This window comes from Apteryx mantelli, chromosome Z (assembly GCF_036417845.1).
Source record: "Apteryx mantelli isolate bAptMan1 chromosome Z, bAptMan1.hap1, whole genome shotgun sequence".
Lineage (NCBI taxonomy): Eukaryota > Metazoa > Chordata > Aves > Apterygiformes > Apterygidae > Apteryx > Apteryx mantelli.
The window spans coordinates 8280019-8299114 of record NC_090020.1 but is presented as its reverse complement, the minus strand read 5'-3'; the positions used below and the strand labels follow the sequence as shown (position 1 = coordinate 8299114).

Sequence of the window (19096 nt, the reverse complement as noted above, 5' to 3'; positions counted from 1 at the left end):
ACTAGCACTCAGGAGTTAAGCAAGTTAAAGAACTTTGGCTATCAAGTCACATGAATCTCTGGACATTATTATGGGAACATAAGAATTCAGGTATTTTGGATTGTCTTGATTCTAAACGAAGAGTCACAAAACAAAAGTGACCAACTTTGAAAACATGTAACTTTTATATCTTCAAGAAAACAAAGACGACCGCAAAAGAAGAAAAAGAAGAAAAAAAAATTAAGATACAGAAAACAAACTTCATAATAATAAATATTTGTAAGAATGGCTGGGAAAATATTTACATCCTTGTATCATTATCAATTTTATTTAATAATCAGACCTAGCTCTACAGAACTAAATAAGGCAGTAATCACCATGGGACCATCTGTGCTCTAGCAGGTCAAGTAAACATTGTCAACAACGTAAGTCAAATATTCACAGTGTTATTGAAGAGCACTTCAGTACATTCATACTCTTGAACATATTTACCCAAATTTAGGAAAAAAAGGAAAGACAGACATATTTAAATGTCACTGTTTCTTCAGGTCCTACAGGAATGTGAATATCCTGAGTCGTACATTCAAAATGAGTCTCCACATATTTTTTATAGTATCTCACTGTAATGGTAACTTTCAGTTAAACAATGAGATTTTTGGATCTCTAAACAGCCTAGATAAAATAAAACAAACCCCTTCCTAAGAGTGTTTCCTTAAAATAGACCATCTACCTACAAGTCAGGAACATTTCTCTGAAGATTCAAGGGAGCAGCTAGCTTTAAATTCAGCAAATTTCAGAAATTACCTGAACAGAGAAACAACCTACTATCCTTGTTTTTGTCAAAGAGCAATCAGTCTTTTCATAGAAGCTACATTTCATTTTAAAATTACTGTTTTATGATTAAACATATTTGATAGGGGCAGCAGACCATTCTCGTGTTAGTAAATCTATGCAACCAGGCCAACACTGAGATACAGCAATTGTCTCTGTGAATGTTCTTTAGACACAGGAAACCTAAAGCAGTAAGATTTAGCTTAATCCTCCTATACTGAAATTTATAGAAAATTTAGACCTGGATGTCACTTGTTCAAAATTCAGCTGATGTGGGAGGCACCTTCAGAGAATGTTTGAGAGTGGACTGGACAAATACCTGTCAGAAATAGCTTAAGTGTACTTTCAATCTACCTTGGAACTGGGAATGGTCTTGATGACTGCTTAAAATTCCTTCTGGGAATAATATAATATTGTATTATAACAAATGTTAAATTTCATTTCAATAATTTAAATGTATAAGTATCTGAAGGAAGGGTGTAAAGAGGATGGGGCCAGACTCTTTCCAGTGGTGCCCAGCAACAGAACAACAGGCAACAGGCACAAACTGAAATATGGGAAGATTCATCTGAACATGAGGAAGAACTTTACTGTGAGGGTGATTGAACACTGGAACAGGTGGCCCAGAGAAGTTGCAGAGTCTCCATCCTTGGAGATATTCAAAAGGCATCTGGGAACAATCCTGGGCAACGTGCTCTAGGTGACCCTGCTTGAGCAGGGGGGTTGGACTAGATGATCTCCAGAGGTCCCTTCCAACCTCGACCATTCTGTGATTCTGTGATTCAACTGGTTGAAATAGGAATAATTTTTTTAGACGTTCATTTAGTACTGAATTAGCACTTTACCTGTTTTAAATTTCAAGACTTTCATAAGAAGAGCTGCCAGATTATGTTGTAAACCATTATTTACTAAGAAAAAGATTTCAGTTATTTGGAAAAGAAATTACCAGTCAGTGGTTTTACTCTCAAAAGGATTTGAACTATTCATTTCCCTTTCAGGCTGAATTTAACTATTTTCATCCATGCAAAGGTTGGGCAAATTAGCTTGGATGCAATCAAAATATCCTTGAAACTAATTAAAACAATGAAGCACATAAAGATTGTGGAAATCAGAAGCTCTTATCAAAAGATTTCACAATTTTGGAATTGCTATATATTACAGAACAGGGAGACAACTAATGTCAAAATCAAGGTGGTATAAATGAATGTTTTATCTTACTTGTCAAGGGCTGTGCTGGTAGGCATGCTCCTCCCAAATCCTCGAACACCCATCTGACGGAAGTATGGAATGCAAGACAGATTGGCAGCAATAATTGCCAATGAATCAGATGCATTAACAAAGAAACCATTTTGGCCAAGGATCATGTAGCGGTCCTGGAGAAGACAAGAAATTCAAAAAAGCATCTAAAATCCTATGTTCTGGGCAGAGTTAATGATGCACACTAGAGAGGGAGTAGGAGGGTATTTCTGTTTACTAACAACAGAAAACAGCTTCTGTTCCTCATAGCCTTTTAATTCTTCTCACACCTTGTCAGGTCAGAAGGTTATTCCTGTAGTACCTTACTGTTTATAATGCTAGTGACAAGACATAAAGAAAAATAAAAACAAACAGAGCTTATGATTCAGTACTTCATTTAGATTAAAAAAAAACAATTATGATGTTAGACAAAACTGACTTCACTTAGTTACTACTTACTGTGACTGATCTCTATCATTTACATATGTTGTCTTTTTTTTTGCCCAGGGAGAAGAGGTGTTATGCCAGTACAGGAAAAACATAATCCCAATATTTAAAAGAATTCTCATTCTGGATTCAAATCCTTGATGGATTTGCAATCAGCTGCAGGGACAAGTTATACCATATGTATCTGATTTATGGATACAAATGGTATCATCTGTGCCTGAAACTAATATCACCCTCAGCATTGAGGGCTTACTGAAAAATGAAAAATTGTACTTACATGTGCCACATCTGATCTCAGATAAAACAACATCTATGGTAAAACCTCCAGACAGACCAAAATACTTACTCCATCAGCATCAAAAGCAGCGCCAAATCCATACTCTCCACCTCTCATAGCCTCCAGCAAGGCAGCTGCATATGTCAAATTGGGATCAGGAGGCTGTCCACCAAAATCCTCCAGAGGAATACAGTTTATTGCAGAATTTGCAGGAGCTCCTAATTCATCACACAGGATTTTTCTCACATAAGGTCCCATAACTGAAAAAAAAAAATGCAATCACAAGAGCATATGCTTGACATTCAGATTTTTCACAGCACCATGGAGACTTGATGCAAAACATAACTTCCGTGATTCTATACATCAGTCCTAAAAATAAAATAAAAATTATTATTACACAGAACGGTATGTGATGGTCCCCACAATGAATGATCAGTTGACAATTCAGCAGCAAAAATATAGTTCCCAGTTAGCAGAAGTGAAAAAGTAATCACTGAATGGTGAAAGATGCAGTTTTTATTTACCCACTATTAGCAAAATAAATTACCATTTAGGGGTTTAGGGCATTAACTTTATTAACAGCAATTAACATTTAGGGTTTTTCCTTACTAAACCAAAAAAGATGCTAATTTATCTGTCCTGGAATGGAAAGGCAGTTTACCATGTATTAGCAAAGAAAGTGAACAGTAGAGGAATACAAATTGGGAGTAAGCTTATCTCAGCCATCTAATTGGTAGTAAAATTACAACAGGGTTGTCCACCCAAGAATTTTAACACATTTTGGTTTTTGCCATATAGATAGTAAATAACAACTTTCTTACAACTAACTCCAAAATAACTTCTCTATTCTGTTAAAGACATGGCCAGCTGAAGTCCCAGCTCATGCTATTATATCATAACTAATATAGGCAATGCCGTGGGATATCCCAGAACATTACCCAGGTTCATTTTGAAGCAGTATTTTATTTAACCTAGATTCCAAATCAATGCCCTGGACCTTTTCTTTCTGTCCTAATAAGATCTTCTCCCCCTAACATAGAAATGCAGTCACTATGAAACTGTAAGGAACGTTGTTCAATACCATAGTCCAGTTCTTTCTTTCTACTGACAAACTGTAGTGGTAGATCTGTGTGAAGCCTACCCTTGTGCATTTGGTGGCTGAAGAGACACTAGCAACTGACAGAGATCTCAGCATCCCTGAAACAAATAGGAGCAGGTCACTCAGGAGTAAAAAACTCATGAATGCTTGCTTGCTTGCTCTCTCTCTCGCTCTCTCGCTCTCTCTCCCTTCTTGTACTCCCAAATCTTGCTAACTGTAACCTGAGCTTGACCTATGTGAGAAATTTGTGTTCAAGAAAACTTAGATGCTAATTCTGTAAAATACACAGTACTCAATCATTCAGGTTCTTCTCAAGAGTAGAATCTTCATGAATCATTCTTTTCTATGACAATGGTAAACTATCAATGTCTACGTGCATAAAAGCATATTTCAGAGTTGAAAAGCTAAAACAAAATTTGGAAGACATAGTTTGACCTCTTATATATGTGGGCCTCTAATGTTCACATATTTAGAAGTACACTGTGACTAGTGACTCACCTTTGGCTAATGCATACCATCCCGAAAGGCATTTTGATCTGATGACATGAAGAAAAAGAGAAATTCCAACTACCATTGGTAAATTGCTCTAGCAGTTAATCACTGTCACCCACAAAAATGTGTGCTACATTTCAATTTAAATTTGTCTGTCTTCAACTCAGTTCTTCTAAAAGTGTTTTCTGCTGTATAAGCAAATGCTCTTGTATACCTTACTGTACGTATAGTATGACTACTTTTCCGTGAAGACACAAAGTCATAAAGTTAATTTTCTATTACCTGGTAAATAAAGTAAACAAACTCAATCATTTAATTGTCTTCTGATGCAGCAATTTTTCTAACTCCTCAAACAGTCTATGGATCTTTTCTACCACCTCTACATTTTTTCAGTATTCTGTGGCATGTTGATGTCCACATTATAGATGGGGACATTAGAGCTCTGAGCACTGGTTCAGTAATATTCCCTCCAGTGCTGCACATGACACTGAAACAGTCCCCTCCTTATTGCTCCCCCTTCATATTTCAAGGACACCATTTGCCCTTTTGCCACAGCCTGGCACTGGGTGCTCACATTGACTTCATGCCCATTATAATCCTTTGAACAGTGACTGTACTAAATAAAATGCTTTACAAAAGCTTATTAAGTCCAGCCAGTTCCCTTTATCAGTCTGACTGTGTAATCTCATTAAAGAGTGAAACCTGGTTTGTTTGATGAGAATTGTTTTCCATAAAATAATGTTGAATGACATTACTTATATACCTATCCTTTACATATGGAAATCTTTATTCATTTGTCCATGATTTTGCCCGAGAGTGATGTCAGACTGGCCTACATTTCCCCAAGTGACACTGCTTATCATTTTTTAATATTGGCACAAAATTAGTCCACTTGCTGTTTTCTGTAATTCTTTCTTCCATCCTACCCCCAGTACACTGGAATTTATTAACAATAAACATTAGTGAGACAGAGGTCTCAGCCAACTCTTTAAGGACTCTTGGGTGGAACTTTTTCAGACTTACTAATCTTATAGCATTTACCCTTAGCAGAGACTGTCAAGTAATCTTCTGGTTTACTACACACTGCAACATACTCCATCATCTTCACATGGTAGGATGACCTCATCCTGCTTGCTTCCAAATGCCGAAAGAAAACATTTATTGGACACATATGCCTTCACTTATTTTTTATTAAGAAAGAACAACCTCTTTACTTAATATGGGACCTAATCCATTAAGACTGCCCTTGTTACTAGTCTAGTGTTCAAATCCTTTCTTATTAGCTTTAACCTTTCTACAAAGTCTGAATTTTGCATACTGTACCTTTATTGGGAAACTATTACAGGTCCTCACCTCTCCAATGGTAAAAACATCTATTTGAGGTCTATGGCATAAAATATTCTTGAAGGACTTTATGGTTTCAGATGATGTAATTTTGTCCTGGTAGTAACGTAAGTTCATACCTCCATTCATGGCATCAATCCTTATCTTAATCTGGTTGGGTCCAGTCAGCAAACTTCTGATCGCATTGAAGTCAAAGATACTTCGAAGGAGATTGAGGTAGATATCCACAGAATCAACAATTTCCACTGGAAAAATAAGGTTAAAAAAAGCATTACAGTTAGCACAAAGGAAAATCTCTCCCCAAGCACTCTTCAACAACCTATGTACCTGCACTAAAAACAGAGCATGCAGTCTCTGAGTATCATGGATTTGCTCTGAAGCCCACAAAGGCAAAGTAAAAGACTTCCACTGATTTCAGTGGGGTTTCTATTAAGTTTTAAGCCTTGCATAGATCAAAAGAGTTTTGCCTGATACAGGACTGCAGGCTAACCTCACTGGACAGTTCTATTTCACTGAAAACATTCATAAAAACACATCACACCAAAGTGAACTCTTTAATTGTCATTCACTAAATCACTGAACAACTTTTCAAGTTAAATAGGCTTATTCTCAAAGGATGGAAGGTGTCCATGCCGAGACAAGGCCACAACTTCTATTCCTCCATCTGACAGCAGTATCAATCTGCACTGCTCCATCAGGACAGAAATACGGCTTATTCTTCTTACTTTTTGGCACCTGGAATATCTGTTTCCAGTTTGTCATTAATCTACCATTAGACTTTTGTATTTTATATTTTACTGATTTAGAGAAGTTAAGCTCAAATACAGCATCTGTTTTTTGCTAAGATCATGCTTATTTGAATTGTGAGTTTGTAGAAGCAGACAGCTATAATTTTTCTAGTTCTGTTTGATGTAAAACAGACAAAACTAAAATGGAATTAGTGAAAGTCTGTCATAATGAAAGCAGTTACCAAACAACTGTCAAAAGCTTGGCTTTTCAGTCATCCTGGAACACTTTTGATTAAAATAAAGACCATGTGTTATACAAATGTCTTTTTATCTAGTCAAATGAGTATCTTGAAATATTTAAGTTATAAGATAAATTATCATTTAAAATACTAGCTAGTTTTCCTCAGAAACACTGACCTTACTTCAGTGCTCTTCTTTAGGATAACATGAAAATGACACAGACATTTTTTGCGCCTGAGACAAAAGCTTAGAACAGGTTAAGAAAATACACTTGAATTGAGCAACAAGAAAGTTCTCAAATTTGAGAAAAAAGCTGAAAAACCTATTTGAAAATGAGTTAATTCTACAGTATATGTTGAAAGTCTCAAAGATTCACTAAAATTATATTACTGTATGGCTTCTAAACCCTAATCCTGACAATGTTTATGCAGGTGCTAAGCTTTACACCCATGAACAAATGCCACAAATTCAGTGGAGCTACTTACACATGACAAGATAAGCCTGCCAGCAAAGTGCTGAAAATAATTTTAACTCCTGCAAAATCAAACTGTTTTATTCTCATTTGCTTCAGTAAGGTTCCCTGGGAGCCATACTGTCCCAGAATGGTGTATTCTGGGAAGACATGGCTGGGAAATGATTTCTCCTCAGAAAAATATTAAATCAAATTGGAATTATTTTTAATCTATTTTTATCCTAGTTATTGTTTATTTTTTCTCATTTTCATTTTTAAAAGATACTATTCGGAGAGATTAAAAAACTGAAAACAGAAAATTTTAAACTGTGGCAGCCATCTATAACTCTGGAGTGGTATCCGCAGTTGAATTTTCTTTTTTTGTTTACCAAAAAAATCCAAAAGAACATGTTTTTCTCAATAAAAAATATCATTTTTAAGATTTTTTAAATCAAGCAGTTTGTTTATCAAAATGTATTTTCTCTCAAAAGAGAATGTTATGGTGGAAAACAAACTAGCTTTAATTCTCAGATACCAAAAATAAGGAAGAGTTCCGGAGGCCACATAGAGTTCTACAGTATTTGAAATACTGCCTGGTTGCTTCTTTCTTTTTCTTTTGACTCACTCAGGACAAAATGACAGTGTTAGCTCATTTTAAATCGAGTGTAAGCATAAAACTATTCACATGCTTAAAATTAAACATGTGCTTTAATATTCCTTTCGTATTTAGAGTCACTGGATGTAAACTGCCTTTTGCATCCCACAACATTTCAGAAGGGAACTGTCAGCACAGAATGAATAAGCTGAGACTCTCACCAACTCTTCTGTCAATTCTGTCAAACTGATCCTAGTCAGAAAGTGCTTATGTTTGGTGTTTAGCTCCAGTGGGTCTAAGCACATACATCTGGCACAAGTATTTGGCTAAACGGTAAGGCCTGATGCACTTTAAGTCCATACGTCGGTTTCCTTATGTGCAGAACAAATGCAACACTTACCTGTACTGCATAATATTTTGATAATTAGCAGTAAGACATTCTGAAGAATTAAAACTCTGTTCAAACAATTACCTGCTATCATTCTGTAGCAAATCTAATAATCAGGATCAACAGATTTACCATTCATAAAAGCACATATTGATACCTCGGAAAGGTTTGAATTTGTTCTCCAGATCAAATTCTTGTCTTCCTAGGCGAGATAAATCAACTCTGAGATCAGGACAAATGGCATATTCCTCCAAGGTTTTGCTGATTTGATAAATTTTTTCTGAAACAGTATCTGGGGCAGGTCCTAGAAGACAAAAGAGAGTGGGGATAATTTTTAAACAAATGTTCCCCACACTAAAAACAGTATGTTTGCTACAGTACTCACCTTTTAAGAATGTAACATAGCTACTAAAGAACAAGTTCAAGCAAAGAAAATTATGGTAAAATACAGTGTTTTATCACAGTGAAATGCAGGCTTAACACATTTTTTGAAAAAATGCAAAGTGGAAATACAGTGCATTACTCACATCATTTTAGTTCATAAAAAGTATACAAACCAATCATTTGCCAGCAAACCTCAACATGTAGGTTAAAGAAAGCTGATCCTTTAGCAGCAGCTTCTGGGGTTTGGCAGGGCTTTTTGCAAATGCACAGATGTGAAGCTGAGATACCTTTGTGTTTCACATAATTTCATTAAACATATATTATCAGCCAAAAAACTGTCTTACCAGTTAGACAGTGTTAATTTCCTGCAGCTTTCCTCCAGCAGCTTAAGAAAATATATCTTTGTTGGAATTCAAAATGCCTTAATTTATTCCTGGAACAATTAGGTCATTCAGAAATGGAATTCACATCTTAGTTGTGTATTACTTTTTTTACCAAATCCAGAAGATTGGCTATATTTTTAAAGATTTACTGTCAGTCAAATAAAAGTTGCAGACTTGAACCATAACATTATCTGATGAGCTATGTCATATATTATGCAAGAGCTGAGTCTAAATTACAACAGACAACTTTTTTGGCTTTTCTGACTCTGCATTATTTACATTAAAGCACACTTCCACTCCGAAAAATGATTTCCTATGTTCTCTCTCAAACCCTAATCCAATGTCTCTATCTTTTTTACTACTGACTGCCCACCACCTCCAGTAATGCTGCTGTATTTAGCGCAGCTCTGCCATGTAAATTAGGGTGTTACCTCTCAGGTGCAGTGTACCACATGGTCCAAGGCAATAGTATAAATAACAGTTGTTTAAGCCTGCACTATAGCAGAAACATTTGACTAGACAGGAACTTTTACACATCTATTCCAAACCCATCCAAGGAGTGAGGACAGGTTTCATCAGCTGTAAATCATCCTTGATAGATGGATGTCTTGCCTAGTAATAGTACTTCCAGCTCAGGTGATCCTATAGCCTCCCCTGGCAGCTCACTCTGGTAACTAACTGTTCCCACAGTCCAAAAGCTCTTCCCAATACTTTACCTACATTTTCTCAGCTACAGCTTAAACCAACTACTTTCCATTATGCCCTTGCTGACTAGCAAATAATAGCAAAAAAATAAATAAGGACCAAATAATTGGTCCCTGTGATCTGTGCTTGAGGAGGGGTTTATATTTAAAGTTTAATAGCCTGTTCAGCTTTTCTTTAAAAAGGCAAAATACACAAAAAAGCCCCACCGTTTCCCATTTATCAAACAGATTTTAGGTGGTATGCAGTGTTTTAAAGTTTATGAAGTGCTAATGCATCTAATGGTTTGGACCTGGCCATGGCTCTCTCACTGTCTGACCTTACACATGCCCCTTAATCTCTCTGGGATTCAAGGCTGTTCAGTTTATAAAATTGTGCTGTTTTAAACCTGCATATTTTTCAATTAAACAGCACTCTCCTGAAAGCATCCCCTTCTCAAGTTTTCCCACCTTCAAAACAGAGAAGGAAACGTCATTTTAAAAGTAATTTGAGATTTTCAAACGGAAAGCACTCTACATATGCAAAGTGCATGAGGTTTTATCAATTGTCACCATGATGTGTCCCATACAGGAAATCTGCAACATATAACATATATGATGTATGACTTCACTACGTGTTGATTTGCAGACTTCAGAAAGCCAGAAATTAGCTACACACACAAATTCCATTATGTAGTGGAATTACTGTATTTAAAAGGTGCAACCTCCTCCTCTGATAAGTGCAGTTATTTCCTGGGCAAACATCAGAAGCACTTACTTCCATATGAGAAAAATGAGTTATGCTGCTTACAGCACTTCAGAAATTACAAGTTCTAAAATAAATGCCAAGACAAGCAACACAGAAATACGAGCAAAATACGGCTCCATCATAGGCATCTTTATAACAGGAACAAACTGTTGCAATGCTCTGGCAGACTAAATAAAATGGTATAAAAATAAGATGACAAACCTCCTTTTAATAGAAATCCTACTGACATCACAAAGACCTCAATGAACATTTAATGCTTACTGTAAATACACACATAAATGAAGACATTCCTATCAGAGAAAAAATAGATATACATATGTTCTTCATGGTAGTAATAGAATAACTGAAGAACCTGTCTAGTTAAAATAACTTGCTATCCTTGTCAACGTATTTTCACCATTCTGAGATGCAATGATGTAATGTGTTACTAAAATAACCTACCTCCATTGGCAACCTCAAACTTGACTCCAAACTCTCCTCCAGGTCCTCCAGGACTGTGACTAGCTGTTAGAATAATTCCACCAGCCGCTTTGATCTTTCGGATAATACATGAAACAGCAGGCGTGGATAAAATACCATTCTGGCCAATAACCAGTCTGCCGATCTAGGTGAAAAAAGAAGTCAAAGTACTCTGAATGGTACTAAACTTTTAACAAATAATAAATAAATACACACACACGCACACGCACACGCACACGCACACACAGAGCCAGGTATATATGCTCACAGCAGCTGGGATGGAAATTTAAAAGTCCTAGTATGGAACATATTCTCTTGCAGTGAAACAAACACATACAAGTTGGTAGCATGCTCATCTGAAGTACTGACAAAAAATGTTGTATCCTGGCCCATTTAACCCCAGTGGCCCGTGTGCTGGCAGTAAAGCCAGGGCAGAGACATGCTACTGACCTGTCAAGTACCCAAGCACAGCGCTGGGCTGAGGTCCTGCTATCAAAGCTTCCCAGGCATCCCCATGGACCCACAAAGCCCCTCAGATATCAATATAGTCTAGGGGCTGACTGCGAGGTTATGCAGCTGCAGATTTAGGGCTTTAATTGGCATGAAGGAGATCAGCAAGCAACCGCTTCTCACTGAGCGGCTTTTCAGAGCAGTCAGGGAGATCACGACATAGTAGGACCTGCAGTCTGCATGAGTCATGCTTCTGTAACCCAGATACCCTTGGATGTCCTGCCCTGCAGAAAACCATGCTCCTTCTTCAGTCATGGGTCATTCTTTGGCTATTCCAGACGAAGAGCGTGTGCATCCCCGGGCAGAGCTGAGCAGGGGAAGTTCCCACCATTCTTAAAGTATAACAAGCTTTCAGGTGCTGTTATTAAACACTTACTCAATGTGTTTGGTATTATGTGCAGTTCCACTGCAAGGTTCCAATTTCAAAACCTTGCCTTCATCGCCTACACAGATACTACAGTTTCAGCTCAACATAAATAATCTAAGAGTCAACTAAAAATTTATTTACAGAGAAATATGAAAGAGTTTTAGTTCCTGGGAAACAGGCAGATTAAAAAAATAAAAGAAGCAAGGGGAGAGGTTAGTGTCACAGATGGTAAGTGACGCAGCTGCATACAAAGCTTAAAAGGATATTGCCAACCAGTTTTTTTTAATAGCCTCACTAAAAAAAAAAAATTAGCCAGTAACCTTTTGAGAAGGAAAAAAAAACAGAACAAGAATATAGAATTCTTCACATTTCTCATCAAAAAGCAGAATGGGAATTCAACCTCAGATCTCCTCCAGTTTAAGGAAGATCTGCTAGCTCTGCTGTCTGCATGGAAGAGCAACAGTATGGGAGATGTCACTACCTGCCTCCTTTGCAGGAAGATCTGTTCCTTCATAAATAGAAAACCTTCTTCTGGGTTCAGATTTAGTGTGAGGCCCCCAACAAGATTTAGAAGGGGATTCCAAATAATTTCAAAAAAGTAAAGAATATTTTATTTATTTAGCCTGCTTTTGTGAACTATTTTAGTAAAAAAGAAACACATACATTGAAATTATCAAAATCTAAAGTAAACACAAGTTACTTCTTTTTAAGCCTCACAAAACACAGAACTGTGATTTGCCATTTTTCTTTCATTGGCAATTACAAGACCCACTTTGGAATTTAAAAAAATGTTCAGAACAATACATTCTATTAACTGAGATTTCTGTCTCAAGATCTGACAAGATGATGTGTTTATCTCTTGGTTTTCTCTTCACAGTTTTATGCAGATAGTTTTGATGGCTATAGATTCTTGCTAGAAAACAGGAAAGATGGTCAAAAACATAAATATACTTTATAGAAAATCTCCCAGGTTCAGCTGATTTGCTCTTACTACTGATTTCACAGCCTTTTCTTCTCCCAAGTGGGGACAATTTTGAAGGAAGGGAAAAAAAGAAATTTAAGAAACCAAAAATTTGGTTTCTCATTTTTCTACAGCAATGAAAATGTTTTCATTTCAAAAACAAATATCCTTTTTTGGGGAAAAAAAAAGTAATTCATCAGAACCCAAATGTTCTGGTTCAACAAATTATTTTGAAGTAGTCCTTCCACTGACATGGTCAGTTGGCAAGGGTGCAGTGTAACACAGTTAACACATATACTGTACAACTGAACTTAATTTCTGTTTGAGTGGTATTGAACAATTTTATTTTCTATTCCAGTCTAATAAATTCAGTATTACAGTTTCATAATCCTAAGATTGAAAGGGTAACAGCAATACCATCTCCCCTATTATAGTACCTGGCAGAAGTATCACATAAATGCCTCTGGTTATCTGTGTTATGAAGAGCATCGGTGAATAGTTTTCCGTAGAGAACAGATTAAATGTTACACTTGTGGACTGCGGCAGCATTTATTTCTATGAGACTCCACGCCACCCACTGACATTTTAAGTTGCCTCTTCTGCCTTCCCACTCGTGTTTGTCATTCAATTGATTACAAAACAGAACTGATACCTTACTTACTGATCAAATTACTTTGTACCCATTTAATGCTTTTCCCAACTTTTAAAACATTTTGAGATCTCCAAATGCTATATAAACATTTTCTTTATTCAGCTGCTTGGAATACTAAACTGCTTCAGAAATACTTTCTATATAACCCTATATGTTACCACAGAAATGCAATCCCTGCATTGTGGAACAAGGAAGCCATTTTTTCATAGCAAAGGAGCTTTCAGTTGATGTGGGCTGACTTTTGACAGACACACTTTTGCCTCAGGCAGTGGACAGGGTAAAACTCCATCCATCAGGAGACGCACTGAAATCACTAGGAGCTCAAACATATGTCACAAGGCACATTTGGAGTCAAGTTCAAGAAAGAAAACTTTCCATTAGCCACATTACTTACTGTTTTATTTAAGCCAGTACCATGTAAATAATTCGAAAGAGAAATAAAGAAAGATTTTTTTTCAAATTGTTTTGAATTTGAGTGTGTCCTTTTATGGCTCCTTTTCAGTCCATGAAGTAGCTTTTGGACAACATGCCATTTCTTGCAAGACTGTTATATTAGTGTTGTTACTTAACCACTATTGCCAAATTGTACTGAGGCACTAGAAAATATACAGACCACCGGAAAACAAACTTTAACAAACTTTCTTCTGTTCTATACAACAGTCTACTCATGCACCTTTATTATGGGATATGAGGGAAAAAAATATTAGAAATGTTTGTTTTGATTCTTCCCCCTCCCTTTTTAAAACAATGAAGTATGTAGAAAAGCTAGGGCAATGACTCAGTCTTCCAAATACAGCTGTCAGAAAGGGGTGCCAGCTTTTAAACAGTATCATGTATACGTAAGCAGAAGGAAGAAGACAGGAATTACATTTTGCAAAGCAAATGAAAACAGCAACACTGAATCTATCAAGGCACTGAAATATAAATGTATTCAAATTTGCAGACAGGGTAAAGTATATGAATACATATTCTTTTTACTTCTCAATTTTTGCCCTTATGCACACAGAAACTAACTTTTTTTTAAGTAAGCAAAATACTTAGCATTATTCAGAATGCATAAATTACCTGGCACCATCTCTTCATTTTATTTTCTTTTTCTTTCCTGTTGAACTGATGTCACACAAACCAATTTTCTCATTTTTCTGGGTAACCAGTATTAACATGAACAGGAGTAAATTACTTCTCCTTCAGCATTTGTCATAAGGCTGTTATTTCTATACTACTTGGAAATGCTATTTGCAATACTAATTTCTGTACTATAGGAGTACTATAAAGCTTAGTATTCTACAATAAGGATGTTGAAAGTGAAACAACACGTTCTGATACACAGGCATTTCTGTCACAGTGACTACTGCAAAGACCTTCATCTTGAGTGAAGGTCTTCAGTACTTTTATGAAACTCCTTGCAGACGCTGCAGAGGTGAGAAGTGTATACATCCATCTTCTTCTGTTCTCTCCGTCTCAACGGCAGGAAAGCACTCCCTCATTCTCTCTTGGCCCAGCTGCTGCTTATTTTGTCTCAGAATCAAATATTAAACTGACATTTAATTACTTTTAAGTATCGAACTCTCAGATTTACAGTCTTCTCACAATCTGGGCTAGAAAGACACCTAACTGGCGTCCATGTACTGATTCACAATTAAAGTTCCAGTTTCCTTCTGAAAATCTCAGACAGTTTCCTAGCATGGAAAGACTATCTTTGGTATTCAAAACTTGAGTGGCTACAAGATTACAGGCATGTAATGTCCCTTCTAATACTGTGCCCTATGCCACATTCTATCTTGTCACTCTGCTTTTAGTAACAACAGCAGAAAAAAAGATCATGATCCTCAGCAAACTGTTACAGCTGAAAGAATCGCTCCCCAACAAGTACTTTACCAGCGCACTTTTAAGCAATGTTACCACATGCAGCTGTGCATTTTCAGACGTTTCAGTAGATTAACATGGAGTCACTTAATGTTCTTTTTATTTTTCCTAGTAATCTCTCACATGCCTCAGTCAATTAAGCTTGAAAAAACATGAAGCAAGCAGATTATATCCTGGACAGCATGGGGCTATGCTTTCCTATCTTTTGCTATAGTATCCTAATGGTGACTGTGTGTCATGCCCAACTTAGAAGCAAACATATCAATTATACAGATGCAGGGAGGGAGGGCAAGGTTTGTATGGAAGATCATGGCAAATAAAAATAACACTGTATTATGAAGAACACAACTGGAAAACAACCATGGCATCTGACTGGTAACTCTGCCATCTCAAACCTCCACAGCATTACTAGCAATACTGCTATGTCTTCTCTCCAGGATATTACTGTGACTTTGCATAGGCAGAGTATGGATTATCAATTCATCTGCTTCTTATCTGCCACTGAGACCCAGACATATCAGCTGACCATCTAAACCTATCCTAATCATTGCATCAAAAATAAGGCATCATGTCTAGTTGATGGGTCTAATGGGATGCTTGCTTTTAGTTCTTGGTGGAACTGCATTATAAGTGATGGAGCTTTTTGCGTCAGTTCTTTCTGACATCAGGATACAAGGACACCACCTCTGGCAGCACAGCGGTGGAAAGGGAGACAGGGCCTCTGATGTTCTACCAAATCACTTCAAAAAACCGCATGCTGCAGCATGGAGTGGCACAGGGCCTCTGTCTGGCTTTCCTTTCCTTCCAGGTCCTGTAGTCCCTTTGCCAGATGTGAGTGTTTGCCACAGTCCCAGCCATGCACACCACAGAAGAGCCACCACTGGGTGGTGGCCACTTTCAGGTAACTCATCCCTATTTTGGGGAATGGAATGATTCAGTGAAGCACATGCTGATTACTGCTGCGTAGCATGGACCAGCCTCTAGCTGCTGCCAACGGAGGAAGCCTACACAAGCTGTAGCTGTGGAGAATGAACATGCAGCCCTGGTCTGGAGAGTATCAGCAGGAGGGACTGAAGATGAGAGGAAGGCAGGGCAAGCACTGGCCACCGGGGGTCAGGGGGCCTTGTCTCATTCCTCATACTGGGACCAATGCCAACTCTGCTGACCCGGTACGAAGGGAGAATATGGGGTGAGTCACAGAACCAGGACAAGGGGAACCCACTGAAATAAAGAGCAGCACATTTAGAGATGATAATAGAAAATCTCTTTTATTTCTATACTCAGGCACACAGTTAACCACAGGATTCACTGTGCGTCTTCTCAGAAGGAGATTCAAGTTGCGTTTATCAGAATGATTTGGCTGTCACCCTTGTGGAGCTCCAGTGTGGTCAGAGGATTCGAATACAACTTCAAGGCATCCACACATTTCATTTGATCCTGTCCGGGCCAGCTCATTTTTTTTCCCTGTGATACTGGCTATGCTTCTTTCAATGAGATCCCCGTCACTCTCAGGATGCTCTCTTGCCCTTAGTATTCCCTTTCTCTCCCCCTGCTTATATAATACAATATATAAGCAACACCTTCAGGGTGGTTTATACATTTTACCAAAGGACATATTTTAAGAGTCAAAGATTGAAGCATATAATTAGTATTCACTAAAAAAAAAATGTGAAGCTTGTGGGTTTACAGTGCACTTTAGAGAAATGAGGTTGAGGATGAGCACAGTGAGGATGGTAGAGAAGGGATGGATCATTACCATGTGGAAATGAGAAGTCATTTCAGTATCAGTATCACCCCTCCAGCCAGCCTCCTGAACTTCTAAGGATTGTGTCATTAGTAAATGAATCATGCTTGAATTCAGATATCTGTGAGAACTGAGCAGAAAAGCTTGTTTCTTGGCTTCAGAAAACACAAAGGAGAAGCGATGCTTCCAAGAAACTTGCAATAACTTAGGAAAGGGGAAGCACTAATCCAGCAAGCTGCCAGAAGTCTGTCACATTGGAAATCTCATGAGGTCAAAGAGACCTCAGGGTCTGGAGGGGGAGCAGAACTAAATGGGGAATGTGACAGCAGAAGCAGGAAGGAGACGAACAGGCAAGTGGGCAGGAAAACTGCTCAGGAAGGAGTCCTGAATACAGCATAACGTGGCTGACAAATCTCTGGTCTTCTAAACCCTAAGCCTCTTGTCCTCCTCAGCACATCAATCTTTGTGGTCACCTTGTGGCTGTAATTTCCTCTATGGTTTATATTGGTATGCAAGGGCAGGAGAGGACCTCAGTAATTGTGGAGAAGCTCTTGCTGCAGGGCTCTTGCTTTAGCCATCGCTGTGCTTCATCCTGCCTGGTCAACAGATGATTGTAGCAGAGATGGTTTCTTCACCAAGAGCTACTTCAGGAAAGTTACTAGAGAGTAACACTTCTCTCCGTCTCTTTCTATATCCCTTCATAATTCCCACACACATTTGTCTGGCACCCCTCCGCTCGCCACTGCTCTGTGCCCACCCGCACCAGGTCCCTGTAGCTGTGCAAGAAGATGCCACATTACCCTGGCTGGGCTGTTCCTATAGCCACGCTCGCATCCCATGCCACACAAGCCCTTTCCGTCTTGCCCCAAGCCCCTGTACGAATGGCAAGTTTCCAAAAGCTACCTGTACGTAACAGGGCAAGTCATTCTGCAATCTCTGGTGTCAGTCTCTGACCATGTTTGAAAATCTCGGCTTGGTGAGAACGTGCTTTAGAAACAAACTAAAAATGTTCGTTATTTATGTCAGGCAGGCTAATGTGCATTGCTAATATTTAATGATAAATCAGCAGGGAAAATTTGAACGCAGAGGGCATTTTGCTGCAAAGTGAAAAGAACTTCTGGCTATAAAATAGGACTGAATATGAAGAATGGAGCTTTTGAAGAAAAAAAGAAAAAAAAGTAACTTCACTAAATAAGTACTATAAAAGTGCCATCACTTCTTCTCTTGGATCTGGAAAATCAATTTAGCTATCATAATGAGAGACAGCGGTTTTAACTCTGCTTTAAGTGGAAACTTCAAGGCAACATTAGCCAGTATTTCCAGTTTTCTATATGCACAAATTTATGTATGTGTACATGTGTGCATATACCAACCCCACAAAAAACATTTTTACCCCTAGGATTTGTTATATTCTTTTACAACTGCACAAAAAATTATATCACCTGCTTGCAGAAATATGCATCACTGTTGTCTTTTCTCATTTAACTAAGTGAACGATAGAGAAGAACTATTATTTTCTCGAGGCGCAGCAATAATTTGGAAACTCTCTTGCTTTAATAATACCATTTTCCTTGAGCATTTTTTTAAAGGGCCACCGGCAGCAAGTACATATTTGATCCCTCCCGTCCCCCACACACATGCAGCCCGAGGGACCCGCTCGGCGGGGTCAGGCTGACCGGGGCGGCGGGCGCGCATGCCGAGGGGGGCGCGCGGCGGCCGTTGGCGGCCGTTGGCGGCCGTTGGCGCGTGAGGGGCTGCGCGGGCGCGGCTGGAAGGTGCCGTGAGGCGACGGCGCGAGGGCGCGAGGGCGGCGGGGAGGGGGGGAGGGGGGAGCCGCTTACCCCGTTGGCCGCGGCCATTTGGACGATGATCTCGATGGCCGCCTTGCTGAAGTACCTGCCGTCGCTGCCCACCACCATGGTGCAGCCCTGGCGGTCGCGGAGGTCGACGGAGGAGAGGAGGCTCTGCACGAAGTTGGGCAGGTAGTTGCGCTGGCTCTCGAAGAGCCCCGTGGGCCGCCGCAGCCCCCCGCCGCCCGTCGGGCGCTGGTCCTCGTAGGGCGCCGTCTGCACCGTCAGCACCGGGATGGGGGTCCCCTCCATGGCGCGGCGGGGCGCGGCGCCGCCCGGCTGGGGCTCCGCGGCGGCGCGGCAGCCTCACACTGGGTCCCCTCGGCGGCGGGCTGAGGCGCCGGGTCGGGCTCCCTCACGGCCG

The 19096-nt window shown here is 39.0% G+C and overlaps 1 protein-coding gene across 1 annotated transcript in view; it reads right to left on the bottom strand.

The window, feature by feature from the left end:
- PGM5 (phosphoglucomutase 5) overlaps window positions 1-19096 on the bottom strand; it is a 73737-nt gene extending 54641 nt beyond the window's left edge. Inside the window, exons 1-6 of the mRNA XM_067316129.1 lie at window positions 18724-19096; window positions 10765-10927; window positions 8265-8411; window positions 5825-5950; window positions 2840-3030; window positions 2029-2183 (exon numbers count right to left, since the gene is read on the bottom strand). Coding sequence (XP_067172230.1) covers window positions 2029-2183; window positions 2840-3030; window positions 5825-5950; window positions 8265-8411; window positions 10765-10927; window positions 18724-18984 — 1043 coding nt within the window. The 5' untranslated portion in view covers window positions 18985-19096. The remainder of the gene's footprint in view (window positions 1-2028; window positions 2184-2839; window positions 3031-5824; window positions 5951-8264; window positions 8412-10764; window positions 10928-18723) is intronic.